Consider the following 10,632-nt stretch of genomic DNA (forward strand, 5'->3'; position numbering starts at 1 on the left):
TTTATGATTTTCTTAATAAAAGTAAAAGAAAAATAAAAAAAGCAGGTGAAATGAGATCGGGAAAAAGAAAAGAATAGATGGTGATGGTCCTAATGACAAGGGCAACCCATGGTAAAAATTGGGTACAATTCTGAAAAAGTTGCGGAAAGCCCGAAATGACAGAATTTTGGCAAAGTGGACAAATTTCTCAGAAAAAGGTCAAACGGAGTCCAAATTGAGAAATTTTAGATCCTAAAGCGCATCTCACAACGAGATAGGAGCATATGACAAATTTGGTGGCAAGTGAACCGGGAAGTCCGAAGTTAAGTATTTTTCACATCACTTTCAAGCTCATTTACACTATTACCTTCTTGGAGAAGAGCAGAGAGCCACAGGAGCATAGATCTTCTACGACCTTCTACGACTTCCACGAGAGCTCAAAGGACACCAGACATGAGAGGTAGACTCGTTGCCATAAGCTTTTGATGCTTATCATTAACTTTTGTCGCGAAAACTGACCAAAACCAAGAAACAAGAGCAGACGGGGAATGGGGTAGAATGCTAGGTAGTGGCACAACCGCCTAACCACACCTTGCAAGAACTTATAGGTGGGTTACCCTAGTATAGAAGATAGGTTTCTAACACTCAAAGCTCGAGAAAGAACGACTGGAAAAACCCTAGGTCAACAGAGCCTGCAAGAGGCAAACAGGAAAAAGTTATCGAAACAACACGAAACTTCACAGGAAGTTCAACCACATCAAGGACAATGCAACCATAGAATATCTCCAAGTTTGAATCACAAAAAGTAAGTCGGAACAACCGATTTGGCTGCGAACACACAAAGCGTCATTTTGGCATAACGGCTGAAATTGACGACCGAATGAAATGAAACTTCACAAGCAGCTTCAAGTAACTATCGATGACTTATGTTTGCAAGCAAAACCCAAAAGAAAGCTGATTCACTTACCGATGGTGAAAAAGACGCTTTCGGACAACCAAAAGGAGAAAGATGGAGAACGGGGAGCCAAAGTCAAGTTCAACCAAATAGATGGCTTCACAACATATCCAATGAGCTGGAAATGCAACTCTCGAGAAGAAAAGTTGAAGAAATTCAACTCCAAGGCAAAAAGACGACTTCGGAGACTGAAATGCCTATAAGGGGACTTTTTAGCTAAACTAATGACTTTTTAAGTTGAAAACTAGTTAGCAGGGCTTAGGGCACTAGCACAAAGCATTCTTTGCACAAAAAGACCAACATTTCAAGAAAAAACATCATACGCGTATGATGTCTCACAGCATGAATTTCACATCCATTTCAACATTTGAGTGCATAGCCTCATTCCACATGTTAATCACATCCTATGAACCAAGTATCATGAGAATTGGAGTTAGAAAACCCAAGGAAAACCAAAAAGACGCAAAGTAAACCATAAAATTGATTTTTGGTCCTAATTTTGTCAAAATAACTCCAAACTCATTGAAACTTTGTAGGATTGTTGTTAAACACATCTACAAGCTATCTGGAACCAAAAAGCACCATTTTGACACAAAAGACATCATACGCGTATGATGTCTATTTGCACTTACAGAGCCAAAACTGCTCATTTGTCATCATACATCCATTATATATATCTAATACATGCTACATATGAAATTTGGAACCATTTGGTCAAGAGGATCACCCCATTAGCCCAATTGAGGGAAAATCCTTCACCTAAAGCCTATTTTTGGCCCAAATCCAACATACTCAAGTCCAAACCAAGATTTGAGTAGAGACAGTCCTTCACTAGTACATAGGGAGTCCACAGAACCAATCCCATGCAAAATTGATGAAAAAGACATCATACGCGTATGATGTCTCCAGAGCCATTTTTAGCCCAAAATCTATCCAAACTTCATAAATCCACTGAATAAGCTTATCTAAAGCCAAATCCAAGCTTATAGAGAAATTTGGTCCAAAAATACACTAAAAGACATCATACGCGTATGATGTCTCACTATGTGATTTTGGCACCTCAGGGCTTCAACCACCAAACAGTAGTGATCTACATGCCATTTGAAAGTGAGCCACCAAGTTTTATCCAATTTGGATCATAAAATCCAATTCCCTTTCAAAATTTTGCCAAGAGCCGGAACTCGACTAAATTGGCCAAAACTTGACCAAATGGGATCCAAACTCAAATCCAAGCATATGATAATCATGTATACACTATCAGCTACAAGCACAACCAATATGAAGTCATTTTGACACAAAAGACATCATACGCGTATGATGTCTCCAGCATGATTTTGAGCCCATTTTGCATATTTTTTCACCTACCTTGCATCCTTAGGCCCTGAATAGCTCATGTTTCAATTTTCAAGTCATTTGGATAGTTAAAAGCTTCACTTCGTCTTTCAGTACTAAAAAGACGCTAACTTTTGAAATTGGAGTTACACGATCCATGGATTCCACCAAGTCATCGGCAACGAAGAGAAAAAGACCGACAATCAAAAATGCTATTGCAGAAGCGGAACCATTTGACATTCCAGCAGAAACCCTCAAGCCAACCAAAACTTGGGTGGAGGAAGCAGTATTGGAGAAAGAGGGAATAAAGATCTACCAGCGGACTTTCAGAGATCCTCAAGGGCAAGTGGTGGATGTACCAATGATCCCACAGGAATTGGTAGATTATAGCAGGTCAGAAGACATCAACAGGTACCTGGAAAGGATAGACTTGCATAGCTTCTTCACCTCAAGACCATCAGGTGTGGATACAAGAAGAGTGTACGAGTTGGCAACATCCATTCAGAAGGATGGAAAAGCCACATTGACACCCATGGATGGAGAGAAGGTAGAAGTACAGATCACTCCACAGCTAATTGCAAACGCATCGAAGCTGCACAACAAAGGGAGCTCGATCAGGGAAAGCAAGGAGGCCATAGAGGTCTATGGGCCCAAGAAACAGAATGGGACCTATAGAGATATGGCGGACCCAAGAGCGGCAACCCTTTGTCGACTGTACAACCAATTTCTTCATGTTTGCAGTAAAAGACCGCAAAAGTATACGACACCACCCCATGCCATTGCGACCACCATCACATGGGCATTAAAGAGCAATATGCCAAAAGAGGTGAATTACGCTCAACACATCCACGAGCAAGTAATTGCCATGCACAACGAGAAGCCAAAATACATAGGAGGAGCGAAAATTCTGACAAGAATAGCTGAACAACTCGTAGAGAGAGGAGACACTACCTGCTACTATGCACAGATGTTAGTCTGGTTTAATCAATAACATCCCAACATGGCTTGCACCTACACGAGAGTTGGGTACAAAAATATCTTTCTACAAGAAGCATCTTCTTCGTACTACTAAGCATGGATGTATCGATCACCCTAGATATATGGACATGCATCTCTCACATGGGTTGAGATCTACCATTGGTCAAATACTCAAGACATCCTCGTACGAGATGAACATAAGAGGTTAAAAGATACATTACAATGCCATCAAAGGAGCACATGTGCTAAGTTTGGCAGCAAAGAACGAGGAGCATTTCATCTATCGTTCAAATACTTTGCTTGAGGTGGCCTAGACTTTCAAGGAGATCATTGTATCAACACCACTTAGGAGCGTCCACGTTATCATTACAAAATACGGGTCAAGGCCTACTCGTTCCTTTACTAGATGAGAGATAGTTCATGGAATGCTTCCTCCCTCGCCTGCCCTCGTATTGTGCCCTCTCCCTCCTTTGCAAGTTGATTCCTTGTATTGTGGCCTCTTGTCAGTGGTTGATGCCCCTAGACACCTGTTGCATATATACTTCATTTTCCTAGTCTTTAGGTCATATTTTATTTGGGGGGGGGGGGGCATTAGCTTGCCAATTGGTAACTCTCCAAATTTCAAGGGTATCTCGGTATTTTTTTCCCATTTGACATGTTGAGCCATTTGGACACACATCACCTTGGACACAACCCCACCAATGGAGGTGCACAAATTTCCATCTCAAAGAACAGTGGAACTTGATGTGCATAGAGCACCCAACCTTATCAAGTCATTCAGCAAGCTCCGAAATAAAACAGGCACTGTTTGCATGCTTGCCATGCATGGCTAGCACCACAGCTCTCACATCATCAAATATCTTGTGACAGTGTGAATTCTAAATGCTGCCAAACGGGTAGCAACCTAGTGGTTAAGGTGGAGGTGTGAGTGCATAAAGACCTGCGTTCAATTCCCAGTGGCATCTTTTAAATTTCAATTATACCTCAAAAAAGAAAAAATAAATCTACACGACTCCGTACCCAACAGTGTTCAAAAGCTAACTGGTGTTTTATCACTTTTTACACATTTTGGTATGGCCTGCAATACAACTGCCAATTCACATAACCAACCCTGAATTGCCCTAATCTGGTAAATGCCAAAAGCATAACAGGCCACTTGAATTCATAAATTGAGTAGAATATGAAACACCATCAGAAAATCGAAGACTGTAGTACAGAATATTTCCTTGGTTTCTTTCTCTCTAATGGCCCTCATTGTCTCAACTCAAAAGACCATCTTGAGGAACAAAAGAAGCTGTTACAAGTTGTTCCTTAAGCACATCACAGACTGCAAAGACAGTCGGGGTGAAATGTTTCAGCTACTATCTTGCAAACAGAGCCAGAGGCCGGAAAGACCTACAGTGACCATGTCCATATGCCTAGAGGGGTGTAGATGGAAATGGCTACCAGCCATATCATGAACCGACTACAACCGGTAGTAATAAGACTTTCAGAATCGGAGGTGGATGTGTAGATTGTGGGGTGGAAGGTGCAACAACAAATGGCACCGTTATCAGATGCTCCACCGATGCGGGAGAAAATATTGCACCATGAACTATCTGGAAACACATGCCCAATCCTTTTCACTAACACAACGGTAGTCTCAGCAGCTGTACAATTTTCATACACCACTTGCACATTCCTTATGTACACATAAAGAATGAATGTGAGCTTGTAGAACAAGGCAGAAAGTTCCCTTTACACTCCAGAAGCAGCATTGGGAAGAAGGAGGACATGAAGCAAGGATTGGTCCTGAATCTGGTCAACAAGCTAAGATCCAAAAGCTCAGGCAATCAGCGCTTCTAGTGGGGAAGTCCTTGTTGCATCATGGCAACAAACTCCTCGTAATCAATGCATCCATCCTGTGCAATTCACCACCATAAATCTATGGCAGAGGCTTTCCCTTTAGAATTGTTAGAAACAAGGCACTGTGCTAACCTTGTCTGTGTCCACTTCTGCAATGATGGATTTAATGGTTTCTTCGTCGCCCATACCATGCTTTGACAAAGCATCTGCTAACTCATCGGTGGTAATAAATCTAAGCACACAATAACAAAGAGAATTCATTCAAGCAGAAAAAGTGTTTTCGGTCTTAAACCTCATCTAATCAATCTAAGCACAGAACAGCAAACAAAAATAGACCAGGTTCTTTAACCTCATCTCAACAACTTTTTCCATTACCCCCAGCCTAATCCCTTACCCACTCCTATCGGTATCAAAATACTCGAAAGTAGAAACTAATTGCTCCTCCTTGGCCAGCTTGCTTCTGTGCACTGTAGCAGCAATGAACTCCGAGTAATCTATAGATCCATTGCCATCAATGTCTGCCTGTGAATTAGAAAACAGAATTTGAATTATGATCTTTGTGAAAGCATGCAACCAAGTAAGACTGAAAATCCTAAGATCAAGCACAAGGACCTCCATTAAAAATTAAACAAGAAAATATGCTCGCTCAAAGTGCTACACAATTGGGACAAGTATACCTTTAGATGATGTAACACAACAGTATTGTGCTCGCCTCAATAAGGAAGCAACCACTTCTTCTGTAAGTTGGAAAGATTGCAACAGCTCTATGCCAGACGACGAGAGCGTGACAAGAAGATTTCAGGAAGAAGAATGTAAAGATTAACTCAGTATGTCTAAGGTGCTTTTGTACAGCCCAGGAGTTATAATGCCACTAAATGTAACTTCAAAATAGCATTCAATAGCCTCTCCTGTCGACCAATTAGTGTACAGCATAAATCAAATCTGATGGCTCAAATAAGTGGATATTCTGCAAAAGCTAGTATCCCTACAGGAAAAGAGAATTTTTTCTGTATGATAGATGCGTAAAAGAATTGGCAGTTGTAACACCAATCAAGAGAGTTGATACTAAGACAACTCAAATTGAAGAATAAGAATTTCCTATAAAGCTGCTGATTGTGGCAGCTTAAGGCCACCATTCCTTGGTGGACAGATAGGCATTTAGCTCATGCTAGATTCAGTATGTTTCTTGTTTCAGTTTTCCCTAGCTCAAGATCACAATGTCTGTGGCTAAATCTATGTGTGTAGACCAGATTTATCAAGAGTCCCAGCACCCTTGACAGAAAAATTATGTCTTCAGAGGCTACTGCCCTCGCTCACTTTGGAGTTAGAATCTTGCTGTCCTTGAATTCGAGAAGGCCTACAATCAGGTGAATGAAGGCTTCCTAGAGGGTATATTGGAGAGGACACTTCCTCAAGCAGTGAATTAGAGGCATCCCTTCTAGTTTTTATTCTTTGCTGAGACAATGAGCAGCTTTTGACAGCACGTAAAACAGGGTCTGGAGTAACGTGCACCTATCAGGAAGCAGAAGCTCCTTGACACTGACTTTGCAGATGACACGGGCGTATCTGAACATTCAGAGCTCAGGAGCACACCTTAATCAGCCCAGATCCTACTGAGCACATGCCTCAAACAACTTTCAAACTTAAACTGCCTCTGGAATTTTTTTGTACACTTGAGCAAGCAAATTATCTCTTCTAAGCATAAAGGACCAAGATGTGGCAAGCACTAGACAAATACACTGCAATCAACACATCCATAACAAATGAGCTGAGAGCTAAAATCTACCGCTTTAAGTAGCTGATAAGCCTCTGATTCGGCAATCGAAGAACCTTGTCTTGCTAACCCATGTTTCAGCTCCTCTAATGTGAGAGTACCACTGTTATCAGTGTCCATACTTTGAAACAAGTCCTTTAGCCCTACAATCTCTTCCTCTGATAAATTCTCAGCAATAACCTGTACAAAATGCTTGTATAAAAGGATGTAATACTGCCACCATGAGCTACACAACAACACGACAAAGCATACCTTCAGAGCTAGTTTCTTTAGCTTGTTCATTGCTCTGAATTGCCTCAATTTTGTCAGCATTACACCATCCATAGGCGTATCGGGGGCTTCACCATCAACTATCACCCAAGGATGGCCTGTAGGCAAAACCAAAAGGGGTTTATTCCAGCTGACATCCTACTAGCCGCAGTGATGGAAACCCACTATTCAAGGCATACTCTGAACTTCCAGAAGCGTTAGCCGTTCTTTAGGATCCTGTTTCAGCATTTTTTTGACTAAATCTTTTGCAGAGGACGAGATTGATGGCCATGGCTCACTTGTGAGATCAAAAGAGCCTGCTAGTATAGCATCAAAAATACCTTGCTCTGTATCTGTGGATGGATTACAAACAGGCAAAGTGGTTTTACCATTTTTTCTTGGTATACAGACTACCCACAAACTCCTTCGTACTTTCTCTAAGATATCTACTGGACATAGTAAATGTCAGGAACCTTTACCTGCCCAAAAAGGTGGAACACCGCACAAGAGAATATACAATATAACACCTGCACTCCAAATGTCTGCCTCTGGTCCATACTCATGGCGAAGAACTTCAGGAGCAATATAGTATGCACTTCCAACAAAATCCTTTAAAATATCTCCTGCCCAAATATGATTTGACCATGATGTTCAGTACAGAAGCTTTCAAAGGATACCAAACAAATCTCTCGTGTGTACTCATCAAGAAGAGAAGCAAGCATTAAGCTACCCATAACAAGTTTCCAACCCTTCCTTTGAGTGATGATTTCAGCTGCTTCAGATAGTTGAATCTGCAAGGTTTTCTCCGCCTTTTAATTTCCAACTACTTTGTGTCTCTTTGGATCCTTCAGGATGATTTCTATTTCTAGAGTTCTAGACTTACAGCCCACATATCTTTACTGACAATCCCAAGGCCAGCTCCAACGATGATTTAAGGACCAGATTTCATACGTTGTGTTCGTCTTTTGTCCTGTGTGCGAATAGAGCACCTCAAGTCCTATGTATGCAATTGCGTATGTGCTTTCAATACATAAGCTTATTCGCACCTCAAGTCCTATGTATGCAATTGCGTATGTGCTTTCAATACATAAGCTTGAGTGCAGAATAACCAGCAGTATGTACACTGTAAACTTCTTTTTTTCGAAAGCAAGGCAAGGTGCTGGTTAAAAGCAATCGATAGTTTCCTTCACATACAGATAACATAAGGCACAAGCCATACTGGAAATGCTCAATTATCAAGTGAAGGCTACTCTACGCTTTGCTGGATTTCTGCAGGATGTACCTAAAACACTTATGAACCGGTGTTTTTCTCTTTTTTCTCTCATAAACAAGAAAAGGATGACCATATTGAGTTAAGCTTCTCATGAAGGTTTGTGTGATAGCCAACACTTGTGTCGGGAATAAACAGCAGTCTCCCTGTTTGCAGACGTCTCGAAGCAATAGTACAGAATAAAGCTATTACAGCATCCGAGAATAGTTTTCAGCTTGTACCAATTCACAACTCCTGGTCTAAAACTCATTGATTCAGTAAGCATCATCTCACTAAATTGCTGTGAAATGTTAGTGTTAGCAAAATTCGGGCTACAACAATTAATCTTTCCAAACGTTGACCATGCAATAGTCTCTCCCTTTCCACTTCTTCCTCAACAAACTTTCAAAGTTACCCTTAGAATAGTCTTAAGAATTCATATGCATATGATTGCCGAATCATACATCTGCAAACATGGGAGTGGGATTGGAGTATGATTGAATTTCATAATTCAGGCTTAAAAAATTGGGAGGCCCAAATGTTTGGCAATTATGGAATGTGCATCTGCTCTAGCCTTCTAGTTGTAACTTCTAGCTTCTAATGTGTAGTCTTTTTATGTTCAGAAGTCTTGCATCCTGTCAAATTTCCCCCTATTTTCAACGTATCGTGTTTCTATGGTTTTAAATCATACTTTTTTCATACCTTCATACGCGTACAGCATGTTTGGCATATGAAAAAACTATGATCCTCAGTGAGGCTACAGATGTTAACCATCCAGCAAGAACAAAGATCATTTCCCTTCCAATTGCCAAAAGGTGGGTTTTTTCTTAAAAAGTGAAAACATTTCATGCAAAGTGATACTTGAAGGCTATGCTTTCACAAACTAACCTGGCTTGAAGAAGGCCGCCAGTCCAAAATCTATGACTTTTAAAGGAGACTCCTCTTCTTTGTTGAGAAGCAAGAAATTTTCAGGCTTGAGATCTCTATGCATGACACCCCGTGAGTGGCAATTGTGTAAAATTTCAACAATAGTTCGAAATGCAGTAGCAGCTTCACGTTCTGAGTACTTGCCCTTTGAGAGAATGCGATCAAAAAGCTCACCGCCAGCACAAAGCTCCATCACAAGATGCACAGATTGGCGATCCTCATAAGTAGCTTTCAGTTCTACAATATTGGGATGACCTGAGAGATATTTCATCACACGAACCTCTCTGCGTACATCATCCACATCATCTTTAGATGTGAGCTTGCGCTTGGATATGGACTTGCATGCCAGCCGCTGCCCCGTAGCCTTATGGATGCAGGCACGTGTAATGCCAAACTGCCCTCGGCCGAGCTCTTGGCCGAGGGTGTAAGTCTCTCTGATATCCTCAAAGGGTTTGTTTAAGACATTGGTTGCAATCTGCCGGGGCACAGGCTGGCGGCGGTATGGCTGAGAAGGAGGCCTTTTGCGATTCTGAGGTTGCTGGTTCACTGGCCTGCCGGCGCTTGGCTGGTTGCCCATTGTGTGTGTGTGTGTGTGTGTGTGTGTGTGTGTGTGTGTGTGTGTGTGTTCGTTCTTTAGTGAAACAGCAAACGGATTTAACTACCTGTCAGAATATGGTGAGGCAATGGTCATCGATGAGATACAAGCACGAAGACTTTGTTGATGCCGACTCAATGAGCGGGATAACTGCGTATGAGTGGCGGGCCGCTTCGGTGTTTATTCTGGAGGTAAACAAAGCTGGAGAAAATGCAGGTGGTGCAGGAGAAAGGTGATGGGCAGGTCTAAAAGAAGTCTGCTTCCCTGATGACCAGAGCAGAGGAAGCACGTATGCGTCTGTGCCAAGTCAATACGCGCCATTTCGGGACCCCCGTTCCAATTGGACTTCGGACCTTTCGATCCAGATTCTACATGTCCCGATCATGCGTTGCTCTTTACCTCCTAAATGAGCTCGCCACGTACCATATGTACTAGGACGGCCGGCCACTCAAGGCGGCCTCTCTCTCTCCCCCTCTCCCCCTCACTCATATAAACCGGAACTCACCGGATGCAGCAAACTTTGACACGTGGCACTGGCAAAACCAGTCTCCTTAATATATAGTATAGATGTGACCCTCATTTTGAAAAAAAAAAATTAGGAGGAATCGACAGAGACTTTTCTTCTTTCCTCCTTGCATATCCTTGTATCCATGCATTTAGTAAAAACACACACACTCTCTCGCAATCACGCAAGAGCCTCTCTCTCTCTCTCCCCCCCTCTAGTCTGCTAGATCTTAAAGGTCTCTTGA

General features: G+C 41.9%; 1 protein-coding gene across 2 annotated transcripts; it reads right to left on the minus strand.

Moving 5' to 3' along the window:
- Positions 1–4,443: 4,443 nt before the first annotated feature.
- LOC147454763 (calcium-dependent protein kinase 15-like) lies at positions 4,444–10,242 on the minus strand. Of its 2 annotated transcripts, XM_086516595.1 has the most exons (8): positions 9,250–10,241; positions 7,592–7,735; positions 7,313–7,465; positions 7,116–7,231; positions 6,876–7,043; positions 5,484–5,611; positions 5,222–5,321; positions 4,444–5,145 (listed from the first exon to the last, which is right to left on the minus strand). In XM_086516595.1, the coding sequence occupies exons 1-8, from the start codon at positions 9,863–9,865 to the stop codon at positions 5,086–5,088; spliced, it is 1,485 nt and encodes a 494-aa protein (XP_086372721.1). In that variant the 5' UTR covers positions 9,866–10,241; the 3' UTR covers positions 4,444–5,085. The 2 variants fall into 2 exon arrangements, with proteins under 2 accessions (XP_086372721.1, XP_086372722.1); XM_086516596.1 differs by lacking the exon at positions 7,313–7,465 and having other exon boundaries at positions 9,250–10,242.
- Between the last annotated feature and the right edge of the window lie 390 nt (positions 10,243–10,632).

Source organism: Adiantum capillus-veneris, chromosome 7, assembly GCF_014529385.1.
Source record: "Adiantum capillus-veneris isolate H3 chromosome 7, ASM1452938v2, whole genome shotgun sequence".
NCBI lineage: Eukaryota > Viridiplantae > Streptophyta > Polypodiopsida > Polypodiales > Pteridaceae > Adiantum > Adiantum capillus-veneris.

What these genes read in the sequence shown, in the direction of transcription:
- LOC147454763 (XM_086516595.1), bottom strand. Translation starts at nt 9,865, where the DNA reads ATGGGCAACCAGCCAAGCGCCGGCAGGCCAGTGAACCAGCAACCTCAG. An exon ending in GGCGGCCTTCTTCAAGCCAG is followed by an intron (nt 7,736 to 9,249) that starts GTTAGTTTGTGA and finishes ATATTTGGGCAG; the next exon opens with GAGATATTTTAAAGGATTTT. An exon ending in AACGCTTCTGGAAGTTCAGA is followed by an intron (nt 7,232 to 7,312) that starts GTATGCCTTGAA and finishes TTTTGCCTACAG; the next exon opens with GCCATCCTTGGGTGATAGTT.